Source organism: Hemiscyllium ocellatum, chromosome 1 (assembly GCF_020745735.1).
Source record: "Hemiscyllium ocellatum isolate sHemOce1 chromosome 1, sHemOce1.pat.X.cur, whole genome shotgun sequence".
Taxonomy (NCBI): Eukaryota; Metazoa; Chordata; class Chondrichthyes; order Orectolobiformes; family Hemiscylliidae; genus Hemiscyllium; species Hemiscyllium ocellatum.
The window spans coordinates 3,404,452-3,426,799 of record NC_083401.1 but is presented as its reverse complement, the minus strand read 5'-3'; the positions used below and the strand labels follow the sequence as shown (position 1 = coordinate 3,426,799).

The 22,348-nt window shown below is 47.6% G+C and overlaps 1 protein-coding gene across 1 annotated transcript in view; it reads right to left on the bottom strand.

Moving 5' to 3' along the window:
- LOC132817376 (disintegrin and metalloproteinase domain-containing protein 12-like) overlaps positions 1–22,348 on the bottom strand; it is a 183,893-nt gene that overhangs the window by 143,537 nt on the left and 18,008 nt on the right. Inside the window, exon 3 of the mRNA XM_060827794.1 lies at positions 10,233–10,309. Coding sequence (XP_060683777.1) covers positions 10,233–10,309 — 77 coding nt within the window. The remainder of the gene's footprint in view (positions 1–10,232; positions 10,310–22,348) is intronic.

Sequence of the window (22,348 nt, the reverse complement as noted above, 5' to 3'; positions counted from 1 at the left end):
ACCACGCACGTCGTATACTGGAGTGGACTCTTTCTGGCAATGGATTTTATATCTTGAAGACTCTTTGTATGGATTTGAACTGTGTACCAGAAAGGACTCTGTTTTTTTAATTGTGGTGTTTCCTGTAACTATCACCTGCAGTGTCTTGTGTCCCTGGGTCTGGCAGGCCTTGTCATGAGTTGGGAGGCTCATGCGTCACCCTGAAAGCTGTCACCCTGAGAGCTGGAAGGTGGGTAGGCCATCCTGCAAACCTGAAGGTTGGTAGGCTGTCCTGAAAGCCAGAGGGTGAGTAGGCCACCCTGATGAGTGTCACCCCGAGAGCCAGATGGTGGGTAGGCTGTTCTGAGCGCTGTCGTCCCGATACGGGGTAATCGGGACGGGCTGTCCTAGAGGTGGTCGAAAGGTGTCAGAACAGCTGAGAGCCAGAAGGAGCGTAGGGGCGGCTGAGATCCGGAAGGCTTGTGGGCTACCCTACACGCTGTCGTCCCAGGGAAGGGGCTGCCCTAGAGGTGGTCGAAAGGTGTGCTAGGATAGCCCACTAGTCAGAGGCGCAACAGGGTGTGTGAGAGCCCAATGGTATACAGGGGCAGACCGAGAGCCAGAAGGCGGGTAGCCGTCCTCAGCGCTGTCACCCCGGGCAGGTACCGGGGCGGGCTGCCCCAGAGGTGGTCGAAAGGTGCAGAGGGTGGTTAGTGAAGCCGGAAGGTGGGTAGGCCGTCCAAACCGCTGTCACCCCAGGCGGGTACCGGGGCGGACTGTCCTAGAGGTGGTCGAAAGGTGTGTGAGGGCGGACCGAGAACTGGAAGGGGCACGGGGTGGACCGAGAGCCAGAAGGTGGGTAGGGGCGGGCTGCCTTAGAGTGGTCGAAAGGTGGGAAGGGTGGGGGCTTGCTGGGTCTGTATTGTCTGCACTTCTGTATGTAACTGTTTTGTTTAATGTACAAATGTCATTGTCACTGTCTTGTTAAATGTGGAACTGGGATTTGAGGGTTGTCCTCATCTCCCTGTAAAATGGTCAAACGGTAGGGTTTGGGGCCTAGCTTTGCTGCTCCTCTCCCTTGTAAAATTGCTGTCTCTTGTACAGCTGTAAATGTTTTCTTGTGAACTGAACCAATTTGTAATTTGTTTAATAAAATAAAAAAAATAAATAAACAGGAGATTCAGCACCCCCTCAGTTTAGGGGGCCTGACTCTGTGCTGGCTGGTGTTATAGTCAGTATGTTACTGTTCCTTCCTTTTTTCTGGAAGGGGAAACCTGATTCCTGAACTGGCTGAACTACTTAGCCAGTTTGTTAACTGGTATTCCTCTTAGTGAGGACTGATTGTTAAACTCCTGATGCACAGAATGCGTTTCAGTTGTAACTCAGTTCTCATTAGGGGATTGTTGATTCAGTGGCTGGTTCCAGCCTGTGTGTTACTCTTTTCTCTTCCTACACTCCTTTTTTTTTGAGAAAAGGACAATGTTACTTTTATGGTAGGGCTTAGCCCTTGGACTCTAGTTTTCTTTGCTTTTTGTATGTATTTTCACTTTTTATTGGTGGCTGGACTGAGCCCTGTGGAAGACATACATTTGACCAGAGGAGCTGTTCCTGTGGGGAGGCCTAGCCCTGGGACTGGGCCTTCTGGAGATTGAACATGTGTGTGTGCTGGGAGGTGAGCAGCTGCTGTATCCTGGAGTTTGGGAGAACACCTTTCCCTCAGGAGTGGACCAAACTGCTGTGAGTTAACTGCACCTGTACAATGTACTGTTCCTGTGAGTGGGCCTGGTTTTCCAAGGCTGGGCCAGGACTCTGTGGAGACTGAACACCTGTGTGCTGTGGGGTGTGCATTTGCTGCCTTCAGGAGTGGACTCTGCCCTCGGTTGTGGACTCTGTTTTTAGTAACTGACTCTGCAATTTGGAGTGGACTCATTTCAGACCATATACATCGTATACTGGAGTGGACTCTTCCTGGCAATGGATTCTATATCTTGAAGACTCTAATGTATGAATTTGGACTGTACCAGAAAGGACTCTTATTTTTATTGTGGTGTTTCCTGTATCTATCACCTGCACTGTCTTGTGTGTCCCTGGGTCTGGCAGGCCTTGTTGAGTTGGGAGGCTCATGCGTCGCCCTGAAAGCTGTCACCCCGAGAGCTGGAAGGTGGGTAGGCCATCCTGCAAACCTGAAGGTTGGTAGGCTGTCCTGAAAGCCAGAGGGTGGGTAGGCCACCCTGATGCCAGTCACCCTGAGAGCCAGATGGTGGGTAGGCTGTTCTGAGTGCTGTCGTCCCGATAAGGGGTAATCGGGACGGGCTGTCCTAGAGGGGGTCGAAAGGTGTCAGGGCAGCCGAGAGCCACAAGGCGCGTAGGGGCGGCTGAGTTCCGGAAGGCTTGTGGGCTACCCTACACGCTGTCATCCCAGGGAAGGGGACGGGCTGCCCTAGAGGTGGTCGAAAGGTGTGCTAGGATAGCCCACTAGTCGGAGGCGCAACAGGGTGTGTGAGAGCCCAATGGTACGTAGGGTCAGACCGAGAGCCAGAAGGCGGGTAGCCGTCCTCAGCGCTGTCACCCAGGGCGGGCTGCCCCAGAGGTGGTCGAAAGGTGCTGAGGGTGGTTAGTGAAGCTGGAAGGTGGGTAGGCCGTCCAAACCGCTGTCACCCCGGGTGGGTACCGGGGCGGGCTGTCCTAGAGGTGGTCGAAAGGTGTGTGAGGGCGGACCGAGAACTGGAAGGGGCACGGGGTGGACTGAACTGGAATGTGGGTAGGGGCGGGCTGCCTTAGAGTGGTCGGAAGGTGGGAGGGGGGGGTGCTTGCTGGGTCTGTATTGTCTGAACTTCTGTATGTAACAGTTTTGTTTAATGTACAAATGTCATTGTCACTGTCTTGTTAAATGTGGAACTGGGATTTGAGGTTTGTCCTCATCTCCCTGTAAAATGGTCAAACGGTAGGGTTTGGGGCCTAGCTTTGCTGCTGCTCCTCCCTTGTAAAATTGCTGTCTCTTGTACAGCTGTAAATGTTTGTTGTAAACTGTTTTGTAATTTGGTTAATAAAATAAAAAAATAAACAGGAGATTCAGCACCCCCTCAGTTTAGGGGGCCTGACTCTGTGCTGGCTGGTGTTATAGTCAGTATGTTACTGTTCCTTTTTTTCTGGAAGGGGAAACCTGATTCCTGAACTGGCTGAACTACTTAGCCAGTTTGTTAACTGGTATTCCTCTTAGTGAGGACTGATTGTTAAACTCCTGATGCACAGAATGTGTTTCAGGTGTAACTCAGTTCTCATTAGGGGATTGTTGATTCACTGGCTGGTTACAGCCTGTTACTCTTTTCTCTCTCCTTTTTTTGAGAAAAGGACAATGTTACTTTTATGGTAGGGCTTAGCCCTTGGACTCCAGTTTTCTTTGCTTTTTGTATGTATCTTCACTTTTTATTGGTGATTGGACTGAGCCCTGTGGAAGACATACATTTGACCAGAGGAGCTGTTCCTGTGGGGAGGCCTAGGCCTGGGACTGGGCCTCTGAAGATTGAACACCTGTGTGTGTGCTGGGAGGTGAGCAGTTGCTGTATCCTGGAGTTTGGGAGAAGACTTTCCCTCAGGAGTGGACCAAACTGCTGTGAGTTAACTGCACCTGTACTATGTACTATGTACTGTTCCTGTGAGTGGGCCTGGTTTTCCAAAGCTGGGCTAGGACTCTGGAGACTAAACAACTGTGCTGTGGGGTGTGCATTTGCTGCCTTCAGGAGTGGACTCTGCCCTTGGTTGCGGACTCTGTTTTTAGTAACAGAGTCCGCTCCAAACTGCAGAGTCCATTTCCAACCATGTACATCGTATACTGGAGTGGACTCTTCCTGGCAATGGATTTTATATCTTGAAGACTCTTGTGTATGAATTTGGACTGTGTACCAGAAAGGACCCTTTTTTTGTGGTGTTTCCTGGGTCTATCACCTGCACTGTCTTGTGTCCCTGGGTCTGGCAGGCCTTGAGTTGGGAGGCTCGTGTGTCACCCTGAGAGCTGGAAGGTGGGTAGGCCATCCTGTGAACCTGAAGGTTGGTAGGCTGTCCTGAAAGCCAGAGGGTGAGTAGGCCACCCTGATGCCAGTCACCCTGAGAGCCAGATGGTGGGTAGGCTGTTCTGAGCGCTGTCGTCCCGATGAGGGCTAATTGGGACAGGCTGTCCTAGAGGTGGTCAAAAGGTGTGCTAGGATAGCCCACTGGTCAGAGGTGCAACAGGGTGGGTGAGAACCCAATGGTACGTAGGGACAGACTGAGAGCCAGAAGGCGGGTAGCCGTCCTCAGCGCTGTCACCCCGGGCAGGTACTGGGGCGGGCTGCCCCAGAGGTGGTCAAAAGGTGCTGAGGGTGGTTAGTGAAGCCAGAAGGTGGGTAGGCTGTCCAAACCGCTGTCACCCCAGGCGGGTACCAGGGCAGGCTGTCCTAGAGGTGGTCAAAAGGTGTGTGAGGGTGGACCGAGAACTGGAAGGGGCACGGGGTGGACTGAACTGGAATGTGGGTAGGGGTGGGCTGCCTTAGTGGTCAGAAGGTGGGAGGGGTGGGGGCTTGCTGGGTCTGTATTGTCTGCACTTCTGTATGTAACTATTGTTTAATGTACAAATGTCATTGTCACTGTCTTGTTAAATGTGGAACTGGGATTTGAGGGTTGTCCTCATCTCCCTGTAAAATGGTCAAACGGTAGGGTTTGGGGCCTAGCTTTGCTGCTCCTCTCCCTTGTAAAATTGTTGTCTCTTGTACAGCTGTAAATGTTTATTGTAAACTGTTTTGTAATTTGTTGAATAGAATAAAAAGTAATTCTCCTGACCGGTTGTGGAATCACAGATTTTCCAGTTAAGAGCCTAATATTTCTGAGCACCAACACTATTACATTTCAAATGTTGACAAACCGTAACAAGGACAGAGCGCCCCTAGTGCTCACCTTCCACCCTATAAACCTTCGCATAAACCAAATCATCCGCCACCTCCAAACGGAACCCACCACCAGGGATATATTTCCCTCCCCACCCCTTTCCGCAAAGACCGTTCCCTCCATCACTACCTGGTCAGGTCCATGACCCCAACAGCCCACCCTCCCATCCTGGCACCTTCCCCTGCCACTGCAAGAACTGTAAAACCTGTGCCCACACCTCCTGTCTCACCTCTATTCAAGGCCCTAATGGAGCCTTCCACATCCATCAAAGTTTTACCTGCACATCCACCAATATCATTTATTGTATCCGTTACTCCCGACGCGGTCTCCTCTACATTGGGGAGACTGGGCGCCTCCTAGCAGAGCACTTTAGGGAACATCTCCGAGACACCCTCACCAATCAACCACACCGCCCTGTGGCCCAACATTTCAACTCCCCCTCCCACACTGCCGAGGACATGGAGGTCCTGGGCCTCCTTCACTGCCGCTCCCTCACCACCAGACGCCTGGAGGAAGAACGCCTCATCTTCCGCCTCTAAACACTTCAACCCCAGGGCATCAATGTGGACTTCAACAGCTTCCTCATTTCCCCTTCCCTCAGCTCCAACCTTCCAGCTCAGCACTGTCCCCATGACTTGTCCTACCTGCCTTTCTTTTCCACCTATCCACTCCACCCACTCCTCCCTGACCAATCACCTTCATCCCCTCCCCCCCACTCACTCATTGTACTCTATGCTACTTTCTCCCCACCCTCCTCTAGCTTATCTCTCCACCCTTCAGGCTCCCTGCCTATATTCCTGATGAAGGGCTTTTGCCTGAAACGTCGGTTTTTTTTTCTCCTGCTCCTCGGATGCTGCCTGAACTGCTGTGCTCTTTCAGCACCCCTGATCCAGAGAGACTCTAGGTCAGCCCATAGCAAAACCCCAAAACCAAGCTAAGTCTCAGCCAAACAGTTAACATTTTCTTTCAGATCCAGGCCGAAGCCATTGTAGTTCCTGCCAGTATGTGGACTCGAGTTAAATTGAGTATTCAGGAGAGTGCACAACCTGCAAAATCCACCAATAGGAGGATTAGAACACTTAAATTGCTTAGCAATATCTAAATCAGAACCAATTAAAATAAACATCTGGTTAAATGGTCACCTGATTCTAGTAAGTGTCAATACCAGTGCAGCCATTACAACAGTCTTTAACAAAATTTGCTCTGGACTCCAACACTAAGTTAATGTAAAACCTTGGTTAGACTGCGAATTTGCAGAGGGGAACCTTTACAGATGAAGGATACAATTTCAGTTGGTCTCATATGAGAAGTTCGGGCGGCACGGTGGCTCAGTGGTTAGCACTGAGGTAAAAACAATGACTGCAGATGCTGGAAACCAGATTCTGGATCAGTGGTGCTAGAAGAGCACAGCAGTTCAGGCAGCATCCAACAAGCAGCGAAATCAACGTTTCAGGCAAAAGCCCTTCATCAGTTTAGCACTGCTGCCTGACAGCGCCAGGGACCCAGGTTTGATTCCAGCCTTGGGCGAGTGTCTGTGTAGAGTTTGTACATTCTCCCTGTGTCTGCATAGGTTTCCACCTGCAGGCCAGGTAAATTGGCCATTCTAAATTGCCCATTCTAAATTGCCCATAGTGTAAGGTGCATTAGTCAGAGGGGAATGGGTCTGGGTGGGTGGGTTACTCTTTGGAGAGTCAGTGTGGACTTGTTGGGCTGAAAGGGCCTATTTCCACACTGTATGGAATCTAATCTTGAAGTAAAAGGCTTGGACCCAATCCTGATGAGACAAAATTGGTTGCGAAGCAATCACCTTGATGGGCTCAACATTTTTCAATTTGCAAAGGGCTGCCTGAGTGAAGTCTGAATTAAATACCCAGAGGGTTTTCAGGAAGGTCAGGGGCCTGTCGGAGGAGACCAGGCCACCGTGTGGGTCAATCAGGAAGTAATTGCAAGATTCGACAAGGCCCACCCAGTGCCATGTGCCTTATGTCGAGGCTGAAATCAGGAGGCTAGAAAATGAAGAAACCATGAAAGCAGGACAGTTAGCTGAATGGGCACCATCAATCGTACTGGTGAAGTTTGACTGCTCATTGTGTGGGAGCCATAAACAAATGGTAGGCCACTAGGCCACTGCTTGAAGCTGGATAAATACCTATTCCTTCGCATTGGGGATGTATCAGCAAAGATGGCGCAGGGCTGTGGGGGTAGGGGCTGTCCTTCATGGGCGATACATCAGCCATGTGGACATGCAATTGCAGTTCGATGAGGATTCCCAGAAGTAAGCTCCAGTTCATTCCCATTAGAGTCTGTGCCCAAAATACAAGATTGCCGTCTGGGGTATCGTCAGGCCCTGTGCAGTTTTTCCGAGGAAAAACTGACTCTGACTCTGCTCGCCACTAATCTGGATGATGCGTTAATAGATGGGAAGACCAATAAAGAGCACATTGAGGACTTGGACACAGTGCTTAGACGTTTCTCCAAAGGAGACCGATGTCCTGAAAAAGGAACCATGTGTGTTCCAGGCGCCCCAAGTGACCGACCTGGGCAACAGAATAAACAAGACTGGGTTGTTGGAAGGTAAGGGAGGGCAATCAAAGGTGCCCCTCCTCTCACATCTGTACCAGAGCTTAGGCTTTTCCTGAGATTGATGGATAATTACTGAAAATTCATGCCCACCCTGGCCTCCATCCTGGCATCCCTACACCTGAAATTGGAAAAGGGTCAGCCTTGGAAATGGTCTGAGCCAAGATGTGGGCTTCAGGGAAATGAAGAAGTGGTTATTGTTGTCTAAGATGTTGGCACACCATGATCCCATACTAACGTTGTAGTGCTAACATGTGATGCCTCCCCAGACAATATTGGGGTGGTGTTGGCTCACCCATGGCCCAGTGGAGAGGAACGCCTGATGGTGTAGGCTTCTTGGACTTTGGCTGATGCCAAACAACAATACACCCAGATAGAGAAGGAAGGTGTGGCAGCCATCTTTGGAGTAAGTAAGTTCTACCAATACCTTTACAGATTACATTTGTAATGGCAACATACCACAAGCCCCTGCTAGGACTACTCAAAAAAGACAAGGTCATGCCACTCATAGTTTCAGGGCTCTCATTCTATGTGCATAAGTTGGAACACCGTCTGGGAGGCCCAGTAGCAAATGTGGTTGCCTTGAGCAGCCTCCTGCTGACAGGTCCACCACCAGTCGTCCCTCTCCTGGAAAACTCCATTCCGGATTTTAACTTTTTGGATACACAATGGTCATTGCTGGCAATCAGACTTTGGATGCAAAAACTGAACCATTAAAACCAGAACTGAAACCTATGTTCCCGGTGAGACCGGATTCTCAAAGGTGGGGGCATTTTATTATGGGGAGTAAGGATGATTACCCTGAGCCACCAGAGTCTTCCAGGGGTTTTGGAGATGAAGATGCTGGGGACGTGTTAAGCCTGGGGTGGCCAGGATTAGATACAAACATCCAATTGGTGGGACAGTGCCCAGAGCACCAACAAAGATTCCCACCAGCAGCTCGCCCACATTTGTGGGAATGGCCAGACAAACCCTGCACCCAGTTACATTCTGACTCTGCTCGCCCTTTCATCGGCTCAACATTCTTCGTTATTGTGGACACGCACTCAAAGTGGTTAGTTCATTCGTCAAACACGGGAGCAGTGATAGAAAACTTTATTGAGTATCTTTTGGAATACATGGGCTCCCAGAAGTGTTGGTCACAGACATCGGGCCATCATATACCAGCTGGGAATTTGAGTATTAAGTCGAATGGCATTCAGCATGTAAGAACAGCACAAACTGTCAGGCAGCATTCGGAGGGCAGAAGAGTTAACCTCACCATCCCTGATGAAGAGCTTATGCCTGAAAAGGTGACTCTCCTGCTCCTCTGACACAGCCTGACCTGCTGTGCTTTTCCAGCACCACAGTCTTTAATTCCAATCTCCAGCACCTGCATGCTCACTTTCCCCCAAGAACAATACCATACCATCCATCGTGCATTGGTCTGGTGGGAAGAGCAGCCCAAAGTCTGAAGGCAGGCTTAAAGATACCACCTACAGCTTCACTCAATGGCAAGCTGATCTGGTTCCTGTTTGATTAGCTAACCACTCCTTAGACAGTGACTGGGATAGTTCCAGCAGAGTTGTTAACAGAAAGAAGACTCTGTACCAGACTAAAACGGATCTTCCCGGATTTCCTGGGAGACGGTGGTGAAACAGCATCAGTAATGCCAATGCCAGACACAAAACTCCTCCTTTACTTCAGACGATAAAGTGTGGTGCCAAAACCACAGAAGTAGCGTAAGTAAGAGGCGTGGTTACACAAGTTCAGGTCCGTGTGACGTGCAAGATTCGTGGAGGAGAGGTAGCTGTGTACAAGCGCACGGACCACATGAAAGCTGCAAACTCGCAAACAGAGCAGAAGCCCCTCAGAACAGACAGAAAGGCTGTCAGAGTCATGGATCCACCCCCTCTGTCCAACGTCAAAGAATCCTTGGATTCTGAGGTGGACACGTTGAATGTCACAGCCTTGATGCCTTGAGCACCTGAAGAAGAATATGAATTTCTTCCGAGATACTCTGGGTGCAAGAGGCTGGCTCTGGTCCAGTACTCACCCCCGAAATCTGACGCTGCATCAGAGGAATCGGACAAGGTGGGAAAATATCCCAGGAGAGGCAACATGAGAAAGGATAGGCCCAAGTCCCCACATTTATAGGGGAGGGATGTCATAGAGTCATAGAGATGTACAGCACGGAAACAGACCCTTCGGTCCAACCTGTCCATGCCGACCAGATATCCCAACCCAATCTAGTCCCACCTGCCAGCACCCGGCCCATATCCCTCCAAACCCTTCCTATTCATATACCCATCCAAATGCCTCTTAAATGTTGTAATTGTACCAGCCTCCACCACTTCCTCTGGCAGCTCATTCCATACACGTACCACACTCTGTGTGAAAATGTTGCCTCTTAGGTCTCTTATATCTTTCCCCTCTCACCCTAAACCTATGCCCTCTAGTTCTGGACTCCCTGACCCCAGGGAAAAGACTTTGTCTATTTATCCTATCCATGCCCCTCATAATTTTGTAAACCTCTATAAGGTCACCCCTCAGGGAAAACAGCCCCAGCCTGTTCAGCCTCTCCCTGTAGCTCAGATCCTCCAACTCTGGCAACGTCCTTGTAAATCTTTACAGGGTTGGAGGATTTGTTTTGTGACTGAGAAAACCTTGATTGAATTGAAACATTTGGTCTGACTCCATACCCCCACAGATTGCTCAGGGAGAGTTTAACAGAAACCCAGAATTCTCCAGTCTGCAGTGAAATACTCACATACCTATTCTGCTCAAGGTCCAGTATTAAATCCTTTCCCTCCAGAGTCACAGAGATCCTGATGTGATTTGAATACCACACCTGTGCAGGGAGAAAATAATTCATCAAAATTAGACAGGTACTCACTGACACTCCCTAATCATAGAGTCATAGAGATGTACAGCACAGAAACAGACCCTTCGATCCATCTCGTTTATGCTGATCAGATATCCCAACCCAATCTAGTCCCACCTGCCAGCACCCGGCCCATGTCCCTCCAAACCCTTCCTATTCATATACAGATGCCTTTTAAATGTTGCAATTGTACCAGCCTCCACCACATTCTCTGGCAGTTCATTCTATACACGTACCACCCTCTGCCTGAAAACGTTGTCCCTTAGGTCTCTTTTATATCTTTCCCCTCTCACCCTAAATCTAGATCTTGTCTATTTATCCTATCCATGCCCCTCATGATTTTATAAACCTCTATAAGGTCACCCCTCAGCCTCCGACGCTCCATGGAAAACAGCCCCAGCCTATTCAATCTCTCCCCATAGCTCAAATCCTTCAAACATGGCAATATCTTTGTAGATCTTTTCTGAACCCTTTCAAGTTTCATAACTTCCTTCCGATAAGAAGGAGACCAGAATTGCACGCAATATTCCAACAGTGGCCTAACCAATGTCCTGTACAGCCACAACATGACCTCCCAACTCCTGTACTCAATACTCTGACCAATAAAGGAAAGCATACCAAACGCCTTCTTCACTATCCTATCTACCTGTGACTCCACTTTCAAGGAGCTATGAACCTGCACTCCAAGGCACCTTTGTTCAGCAACACTCCCTAGGACCTTACCATTAAGTGTATAAGTCCTGCTAAGATTTGCTTTCCCAAAATACAGCACCATCTGCCACTTCGCAGCCCATTGGCCCATCTGGTCCAGATCCTGTTGTAATCTGAGGTAACCCTCTTCGCTGTCCACTACATCTCCAATTTTGGTGTCATCTGCAAACTTGTTAACTATTCCTCTTATGCTCGCATCCAAATCGTTTATGTAAACGATGAAAAGTAGAGGACCCAGCACCGATCCTTGTGGCACTCCACTGGACACAGGCCTCCAGTCAGAAAAACAACCCTCCACCACCACCCTCTGTCTTCTACCTTGAAGCAAGGTTCCAAATGGCTAGTTCTCCCAGTATTCCATGAGACCTAACCTTGCTAAAGAGCAAGGGGAATGTTGTCGAAAGCCTTACTGAAGTCCATATAGCTCACATCTACTGCTCTGCCTTCATCAATCCTCTTTGTTACTTCTTCAAAAAACTCAATCAAGTTTGTGAGACATGATTTCCCACCCACAAAGCCATGCTGACTATCCCTAATCAGTCCTTGCCTTTCCAAATACTTGTATATCTTGTCCCTCAGGATTCCCTCCACCACTGAGGTCAGGCTCACCGGTCTATAGTTCCCTGGCCTGTCTTTACTGCCCTTCTTAAACAGTGGCACCACGTTTGCCAACCTCCAGTTTTCCAGCACCTCATCTGTGACTATCGATGGTACAAATATCTCAGCAAGAGGCCCAGCAATCACTTCTTTAGCTTCCCACAGAGTTCTCGGTACACCTGATCAGGTCCTGGGGGTTTATCCACCTTTAATGAGCATTCCTTTGAAACAGGCATCTTTAAATACTTGGTTGCCTCCACTATGAGGACCTCCACCAAAGATATAACTTTCTCCTGTACTGACCAAAGGATCATGAGGTATATCAGAAAGAAGCTATCTGGCCTGTTAGAGAAGCCCATGACTGAGCAACACAAAATGGCTAATGGCTGCCCATGGCTAATGCTGCAGAACATGGCTGACAGTAGTTGGAGAGCTTAATAGCGCTGTTGGTGACTCCTTCCATCACTTCACTGATGATGGAGAGTAGACTGATGGGACGGGAATTGTTTGGGGTGGCTTGTCCTGCTTTTTCTATACAAGATATATGTGGGCAATTTTCCACATTGTTGGGTAGATGCCAGCTGTAACTGTACTAAAACAGCTTGGCTAGGGGAACGGCAAGTTCTGGAGCATACATTTTCAGTACTATTACTGGAATGTTATCAGGGCCCATTTCCTTTGCAGTATTCAGTGTCCCCAGCTGTTTCTTGACATTATGTGAAGTGAATTGAATTGGCTGGAGACTGGTGTCTGTGATGCTGGGGATCACTGGCAGAGGCTGAGATGGATCATCCACTCAGCACTTCTGACTGAAGATTGTTGTGAATGCATCAGCCTCATCTGGGCTGGGCTCCTCCATCATTGAGGATGGGGATAGTTATGGAGTCTCCTCCTCCAGTGAGTTATTTAATTTCCCCCCACCATTCACAACTGGATGTGGCAGCACTGCCAAACTTCAAATTGATTCATTGGTTGTGGGATCACTTGGCTCTGTCTATCACTTGCTGTTAATGCTGCTTGATACACAAGTAATCCTGTTTGATAGCGTCACCAGGTTGACACCTCATTTTTAGGTATGTCTGATGTTGTTCCTGCCATGTCCTCCTGCACCCTCCATTGAACCAGGGTTGATCCCCTGATTTGGTGGTAATGGTTGAGTAGGGGATGGTGATTAGTGTAGGGGAAATGGGTTTGAATTCAGGGGACATTTGTACCAGAATAGGGGAAGGAAAGAGCTGTTCCAGGTGGACAGGTGCCACCTGAATCCGAGACCTGTAAAATCACATAAATAAGGCCGTAGATAGGGATTTTAAACTACATAGTGGGGAGGAAGGGGCAGAGTGAGTTCAACTGCAAACATTTGTGGAAAAATTTAAAGTGTGTGAGAGCTTAATGGTAAGGACGTGAAGAAGGTGTTTGGTATGCTTTCATTTATTGGTCAGAGTATTGAGTACAGGAGTTGGGAAGTCATGTTGCAGGTGTACAGGACATTGGTTAGGCACCTGTTGGAATATTGCGTGCAATTCTGGTCTCCTTCCTATTGGAAAGATGTTGTGAAACTTGAAAGGGTTCAGAAAAGATTTACAAGGATGTTGCCAGGGTCGGAGGATTTGAGCTACAGGGAGAGGCTGAACAGGCTGGGGCTGTTTTCCCTGGAGCGTTGGGGGCTGAGGGGTGACCTTACAGAGGTTTACAAAATTATGAGGGGCATAGATAGGATAAATAGACAAAGTCTTTTCCCTGGGGTGGGGGAGTCCAGAACTAGAGGGCACAGGTTTAGGTTAAGAGGGGAAAGATATCAAAGGGACTTAAGGGGCAGCTTTTTCACACAGAGGGTGGTACGTGTATGGAATGAGCTGCCAGAGGAAGTGGTTGAGGCTGGTACAATTGCAACATTTAAGAGGCATTTGGATGGGGACATGGACTAGATTGGGTTGAGATATCTGGTCGGCATGGACAGGTTGGACCCAATGGCCTGTTTCTATGCTGTATATCTCTATGACTCTATGTGGGTTCAGTAGAGAGTATCACAGTTTCTAGAACAAGTAAGAGCACAGAAAGTCAATAAGGTCAGGAATCTAACTTCAGGCCCAGGTCAGGGACAACTATGAAAAAAGCAGTCAATGCAGAACTGAGGGTGTTATACTTTAATGCACGCAGTCAATGAAACAAGGTAAATAAGCTTGTAGCACAGTTTTAAATTGGCAGATATGGTGTTGTGGGTATCACAGTCTCGGCTGCAAGGGGATCAGGGCTGAGAACTAAATATCCAAGGATACACATTCTATCGAAAGGATGGAAAGGAGTAATAGGGAAATGGAATGCACTGCCTGCAACAGTAGTAGACTCGCCAACTTTAAGGGCATTTAAATGGCAATTTGATAAGATTATGGACTAGAATGGAATAGTATAAGTTAGATGGGCTTCAGACTGGTTTCACAGATCAGCGCAACATCGAGGGCCGAAGGGCCTGTACTGTGCTGTAATGTTCTCTGTTCTATGATCAGCAGATGGGCAGAAAGGGTGGGATTAAGACGATAATCGCAGGAAAACAGATGAGGCTATAGTCGGGATAGGGTAAATATGCAGTCATAGAAAAATAAGTCAGACAGTCAACATGGTTTTTTTCAAAGGAAAGTTATGTCTGACAAACTTAATTAAGTTCTTTGACAAGGTAACACAGGCAGTGGATGAGGGGAGTGCTGTAGATATTGTACATTTGGACTTTCAGAAAGCATTGATATGGTGCCACATGGCAGGTTGGTTAGCATTGATGGGTCCTTGGCAGCCTGGACTCAAAGCTGGCTCCTAACAAAAGGAAGTAGAGGGTAGGTATAGATGGGCATTTCTCTGATTGGAGACAAGTTGGAAGTGGTATTCCCAAAGGATTGGTATTCGGACTCTTGCCTTTTCTGATTTTTAGAAATGTGCATTGAGGGCAAAATCTCTAAATTTCCAGGTATGAAGCTATGGAGAATGATGAATTGTGAGTTTGATGTTGAGCGACTTCAGAGGAATATTGACAAGTTGGCTAAATGGCCAGTCACCTGATAGATGGATTTCAATGAAGAGAAATGTGAGGATATGCATTGGGGTGGAAGAAACATGGAGAGACAACACACAATCAACGATACAACTCGGAGGGGAGTAAAGGAGCAAAGGGACCTTGGGGTTCATGTACATGATTCTCTGAAGATGGCCAGGCAAATTGAAACACTTTTATGAAGGCCTAGAGGATCCTTGGGTTTATAAATAGGGACACAGAGTCTAAAAGCAAAGAAGGGTTGCTGCACCTTTACAATTCATTGGTCATGTCACATCTGGAGTGTTGTGTTCAATTCTGGGTACTCTATTTAAGGAAGGATATTAAAGCCCTGGAGAGAGTTCAAAGAAAGTTTACTAGAATGATACCAGGAATGAAGGATTTTCGAACCAAGGCAAAATGAGAGAGAACGGGCTTATTCACCTTGGAGCAGAGAAGATTGAGAGGTGACTGTATTCAGGTGTTCTAAATTATGAACAATTTTGATAGGGTAAAGAAAGACATTTTGTTTTCCTGAGTTGGATGTCACTAGCGAGGGATTGCATTTTAAGATTGTCAGCAAGAGAGCTAGGAGTGAAATGAGGAGAAACATCTTTACTCAGAGTTGTTAGGATTTGGAATGTGATGCTTGGGAGATTGGGGGAGGGGGATTCCATCGGAGGTTTCAAAACAGAACTGGATGTATATTTGAAAGGGATGAAGTTAGAAGGCGACAGAAATAGAGCTGGAGTTGGACTAGCTGGGTCACTTTCAGGTATGCGGACAGACATGGTGAGTCAAATGTACTACAAGAATTCCATGATTGTATAAGTTAGACAAAGGAGAGTTATTGGGCATGATCTATTTGGATTTACAATAGGCTTTTGAGCAAGTCAAAGCTTTGACAAAGGGTCAGTTAGACTTGAAATGTCAGCTCTTTTCTCTCCTTACAGATGCTGCCAGACCTGCTGAGATTTTCCAGCATTTTCTCTTTTGGCTCCCAGGTGATATGTTGCCTCCTGGGTGCCAGGGTCTGGGATGTCTCGGATCAAGTCTATGGCATTTTTAAAGGAGAGGGTGAGCAGCCAATGACTCAGCTAGGAAAAGGATGAGGTCATGAACAGTGAATTTAGGGAGTTAGGAAGTTGAAAATAAAGACCTCCAAAGGTAGTATTCTCTGGGGTGCTGCCTGAGCCAGACATTTACCTTCTGTATCTCCTATGATTAGGACAGTGGGAAATATAAAGGCCGCACCCCCCTCCCCCCCCAATTTATCTCTCCACACTGCAAGCACTCTGCCTCCATTCCTGACAAAGGGCTTTTGCCCTAAACATCGGTTTTCCTGCTCTTCGGATGCTGCCTGACCTGCTGTGCTTTTCCAGCACCACTCTAATCTAGACTCCAGTGGGAAATAGAAGACGAGTAATAGAATTTGACAGATATAATAATAAATACAATGGATAATAGAATTTGAGCAGCCCTTAGAGATAAGCAAGTCTAAAAATTGTCTGAAGGAGAGTATAATTAGTGGGATACATTTTAAGATCCCATGGCCTGATGATTTGATATCTGGTAAATATCACAAGATCATGGGAAACATAGACAGCGATATGGACAGCCCTATCAGTGATCAGGTGTTTCACAGGATTGGATGTATGGGTGAAGGTACAATGACAATGTTGCATGTAATTATTGTAATGTGAAGTGTATAAAAATGCTGTATCCCACTGGGGAATCAGAGGGGCCAGGTGCTGGCAGGTGAGACTAGATTGGGTTGGGATATCTGGTCGGCATGGACAGGTTGGACCGAAGGGTCTGTTTCCATGCTGTACATCTCTATGACTCTATGACTCTTCTCCATTCTGAGATGGAATTAAGAGGGTAATTGACCCCCTTGTGAAGACCAGATTCAGAGTGGTCTCTGGCCTCTCCTGCAAATATGGTAAAGTGCTCAAATAAAGATCAATTATCTGAACACAGAACTTGAGACTGCTCTTTGACCTCTCTTCCCAACAGTCTGTCTCTGTGTTTTATATCAGGCAGGCCTTGCTCCAAAAGCAGAAATTTGTAAAATGCCAGACTGAGTGACAGTAAGTGGACTACAGCAGTTCATGAGGGCAGCTCATCACCAACTTCTCAAGGACAGCTCGGCCGGGTAATAAATGCTGCTCCAGTGAGCAACACCCACATTCCATGATGCTGATTGTTCAGTGTAATTACTTGTAATAAATAATAATTCTGGTCTACTATAAAAACATTGCTGTGCGTTCTTTCAGACTGATTGCTATAATCAGATAAACTGGGGAACAATTTTGTAACTTTTCAATTCATCATTTTTGCAAGGCCTGTGGGAGGAGTGGAGCTTGATTTCCAATACAGTCTTCCAGTAAGGAGTGATAATAAAACACCAGGAAAAGCTCCATTCATACTGCATGAGAGAGACATCAGTAGTGAACTCTGATTGGTGGAGATGTTGGCATGGAGAATGTCGCTGGGTGCTTTCTTCCTCATCCTTTTGCAGTGTCCTGTTTTCTTGCTACATTGAGCATTTTGATCAATAATCACACAATAACACTTCCACATCATGTCGATCACACTCATACACACTCTCAAGTGTATGCGCGCGCGCGTGCGCACACACACATTTAAATCGCTGGGGTGATGAATCATTTCATCCAAGATGTTGGTTTATTTGCAGATACATTCTATTTTGTTCAAAAAACACACGATTTGTAGTCACAGTCGGTCAGTGTGGCATTTCACAAATTCCTGCTTTTGGAACAAGACCAACCTGATGTAAAACTCGGAGACAGACTCTGAAGGCCTCACACCAACAATTCAGTGTCTGACCTGAAATGTCACCTCTGTATCTTGGCCTGACTGAAGTTTGGAAAGTTAGGCAGGGACTGATAAACATCCTTCATTACCTTGGAGCAGTGACTTGAAACAGATTCTGAATTTGCTCCTTCATCAGTTGAAACTTGCATTTCCTTTCTGACAGAGTTCTCCATCATACACCAATTCTATGATCTTTTGATGCCTCTGCTTATAAACTCTGTATTGGTATGCCATCTCACACTTCACCTGATGAAGGAGCATTGCTCTGAAAGGTTACAATTTCAAGTAAATTTATTGGACTATAACCTACAGTCATGTGTTTTTTTTAAAACTTTGTCCACCTCAGTCAAACACCAGCACCTCCGCATCCTGCATTTTACAGGTTTCATCTGGCCATTTAACTCAGCTCACATTCACAGTGTTCCTGCAGCAGTTTACATTTCAGTCTCCAACCTCTCACTGCAGCTCCATGTCAAATACAAACAGCACTGAATCGTGGATCACGTCAAAGTCCCACCCAACTGAAGGGCTTATGCTCGAAACGTCGAATTCTCTATTCCTGAGATGCTGCCTAACCTGCTGTGCTTTGACCAGCAACACATTTGCAGCTGTGATCTCCAGCATCTGCAGACCTCATTTTTTACTCATACTTTGAGCAACCAACAACTGCAGCCTGTTCTTTGCAGTGTGTAATTTGATCTGGGTAATTTTAATTCTCTGCATATTTCTGTTTCTCAACATGTTCTGGCTCGATTCCAATCCCTATTTGAAGAATTAACTTATTACCTGATCAGCAAACTTATGGATAGTATTTCAACGATGGTTGAAATGTTTCAAGTCCCGCCTTCAATTTTTTTTGTGATGCACCTGAAAGAATTCCGACAGTGTAGGAACAGGCCCTTCAGCCCAACAAGCCCCCAGCAACCCTCCAAACAGGAACCTACCCAGACCCAGTCCCCCCTGACTAATGCATCTAACCTAGACATCGCTGAATACTATGGATAGGTTAGCATAGCCAATTTACCTAAACTGCACATCTTTGGACTGCAGGAGGAAACCCAAATAGACATGGGGAGAACATACAAACTTCACATAGTCAGTCACCTGAGGCTGGAATCGAACTCAGGACTCTGGCAGTATGAGGCAATAGTGCTAACCACTGATCCACCATGCCAGATGAGATACCCTCATCCCATCACTGTTTGATTTGGAATCGGTGACATTATCCACACGGTCATTAACAGCTCAATCAGGACTGCTCTTGTTTTCAATCAATCTTTGTCAGTGACAGTTAACCGTTTCGCTTTCTCTATCAGGGACAGAACAAGCAGGTGGGATGTCCAGTCACCCTCATCCCCCACTGTTTCTACCTCCCCCCCCCCCTCACCCTCATCCCCTCTGTTCCCCCCCCACTCACCCTCATCCCCTCTGTTCCTCTTCCCCCACTCACCCTCATCCCCTCGGATCCCCTTCCCCCACTCACCCTCATCCGCTCTGTCCCCCTCACCCTCATCCCCTCTGTTCCCCACTCCCTAGTCACCCTCTCTGCTTCGATTCCCCTCCCAACTCGCCATCATCCCCTCTGATTCCCCCTCTCCCACTCACCCTCATCCCCTCTGATCCCCCTCTCCCACTCACCCTCATCCCCTCTGATCCCCCTCTCCCACTCACCCTCATCCCCTCTGATCCCCCTCCCCCACTCACCCTCATCCCCTCTGATCCCCCTCCCACTCATCCTCATCCCCTCTGATCCCCCTCCCCCACTCACCCTCATCCCCTCTGTCCCCCTCCCACTCATCCTCATCCCCTCTGTCCCCCTCCCACTCATCCTCATCCCCTCTGATCCCCCTCCCCCACTCACCCTCATCCCCTCTGATCCCCCTCCCCCACTCACCCTCATCCCCTCTGTCCCCCTCCCACTCACCCTCATCCCCTCTGATCCCCTTCCCCCAGTCACCCTCATCCCCTCTGTCCCCCTCCTCCCAGTCACTCGCATTGCGAGAGGCGTTTGCAAATGTTGTTGTTTCTGCAAACACCACAAGGCTGGACCATGAGGGGGGTGTATGTTAAACTAGACATACCTGCACAAACATCGACAAATAGCTGTATCTTGCTTCTGCAAAAATTGCGAGGCGGAATCATGGGGGTGTATACCAGGAAATAACTAACCGAAAAGGGGGGTGGTCGACTGTACAAACAGATGTACTGACATGACAGTTGCAATTGTCATGCACATAGGGAGTTAGTATGAACAAGATAACCAAATAAGGAATAAAATAAATATTGGGGTGTTTGGGGGGGGAGGGGCGACAGGTTTAGAGGAGTTGGAGATGTAAACAGAGGCAGTGTGAAACTCGAGCTTGTGATAGGCTACGCACAACAACGAAAACAACCAACGGGGTAAAAGGGGAGGACCGAGAGACTCAACTGAACCGTATTGCTGATGAAGGGCTTTTGCCTGAAACGTCGATTTCGCTGCACTTTGGATGCTGCCTGAACTGCTGTGCTCTTCCAGCACCACTGATCCAGAATCTGGTTTCCAGCATCTGCAGGCATTGTTTTGACCTGTATAAATTGTAATGTAACCTTCTGATCAGGGTGTCTACATAGAACATAGAAAAATACAGCGCAGTACAGGCCCTTTGGCCTCGATGTTGCGCCGATCCAAGCCCACCTGACCTACACTAGCCCACTATCCTCCATGTGCCTATCCAATGCCCGTTTAAATGCCCATAAAGAGGGGGAGTCCATCACTGCAGGGTATTCCATGAACTCACGACTCACTGAGTAAAGAATCTACCCCTAACATCTGTCCTATACCTATCTCCCCTTAATTTAAAGCTATGTCCCCTTGTAACAGCTGACTCCATACTTGGAAAAAGGTTCTCATGGTCAACCCTATCTAAACCCCTAATCATCTTGTACACCTCTATCATGTCCCCTCTAAACCTTCTTTTCTCCAATGGAAACAGCCCCAAATGCCTCAGCCTTTCCTCATACGATCTTCCTACCATGCCAGGCAACATCCTGGTAAACCTCCTCTGCACCCGTTCCAGTGCCTCCACATCCTTCCTATAGTATGGCGACCGAAACTGCACACAATACTCCAGATGCGGCCACACCAGAGTCTTATACAATTGCAACATGACCTCAGGACTCCAGAATCAATTCCTCTACCAATAACAGCCAGTACGCCATATGCCTTCTTCACAGCACTATTTACCTGGGTGGCAACTTTCAAAGATCTGTGTACATGGACACCAAGATCCCTCTGCTCATCCACACTACCAGGTATCCGACTGTGAGCCCAGTACCCCATTTTCTTGTTACTCTTACCAAAGTGAATCACCTCACACTTAGTTACATTGAACTCCATTTGCCACCTTTCTGCCCAGCTCTGCAACTTATCTATATCCCGCTGTAACCTGCCACATCCTTCCTCACTGTCAACAACTCCACTGACTTTCGTATCATCCACAAACTTGCTCACCCAACCTTCTACCCCTCCTCCAGATCATTTATAAAAATGACAAACAGCAATGGTCCCAAAACAGATCCTTGCGGAACACCGCGAGTAACTGCACTCCAAGATGAACCTTTACCATCAACTACTACCCTCTGTCTCCTTTCAGCCAGCCAATTCCTAATCCAAACCTCCAACTCACCCTCAATGCCATACCTCTGTATTTTTTGCAGTAGTCTACCATGGGGAACCTTATCAAACGCCTTACTAAAATCCACATGACCTCATCCACCTTCTTAGTCACCTTCTCAAAGAATTCAATAAGGTTTGTGAGGCACGACCTGCCCTTCACAAAACCATGCTGACTATCCTTGATCACATTATTCCTATCCAGATGTTCATAAATTCTATCCCTTACAATTCTCTCTAAGACTTAGCCCACAACAGAAGTGAGACTCACTGGCCTATAGTTACTAGGGTTATCCCTACTCCCCTTCTTGAACAAGGGAACCACATTTGCTATCCTCCAGTCTTCTGGCACTATTCTTGTAGACAACGAGGACATAAAAATCAAGGCCAATGGCTCTGCAATCTCCTCCCTAGCTTCCCAGAGGATCCTAGGATAAATGCCATCAGGCCCAGGGGACTTACCTACATTCACCCTTTCCAGAATTTCCAACACCTCTTCCCTACAGAGCTCAAAGCCATCCATTCTAATTAATTGTGACTCAATATTCACATCAGCAACAATGTCCTGTTCCTGAGTGAATACTGACGAAAAGTATTCATTCAGTGTCTCCCCAATTTCTTCAGCCTCCACACGCAACTTCCCACTACTATCCTTGGCTGGATCTATTCCTACCCTAGTCATTCTTTTATTCCTGACATACCTATAGAAAGCCTTTGGGTTTTCCCTAATCCTACCAACCAAGGACTTTTCATGTCCCCTCCTTGCTGCTCTTAGCTCTCTCTTTAGATCCTTCCTGGCTACCTTATAACTCTCAATCGCCCCAATTGAACCTTCACGCTTCATCTTTACATAGGCCGCCCTCTTCCCTTTCACAAGGGATTCCAATTCCTTATTAAACCACGGCTCCCTCACACGACCCTTTCCTCCCTGCCTGACTGGTACATACTTATCAAGGACACTCAATAGTTGTTCCTTGAACAAGCTCCACATATCGATTGTGCCCTTCCATTGAAGCCTACTTTTCCAAGCCACGCATCCTAAATCATGCCTCATTGCATCATAATTTCCCTGCCCCCAGCTATAACTCTTGCCCTGCAGTGCACACTTATCCCTCTCCATCACTAAAGTAAAAGTCACCGAGTTGTGGTCACTGTCCCCGAAGTGCTCACCTACCTCCAAGTCTAA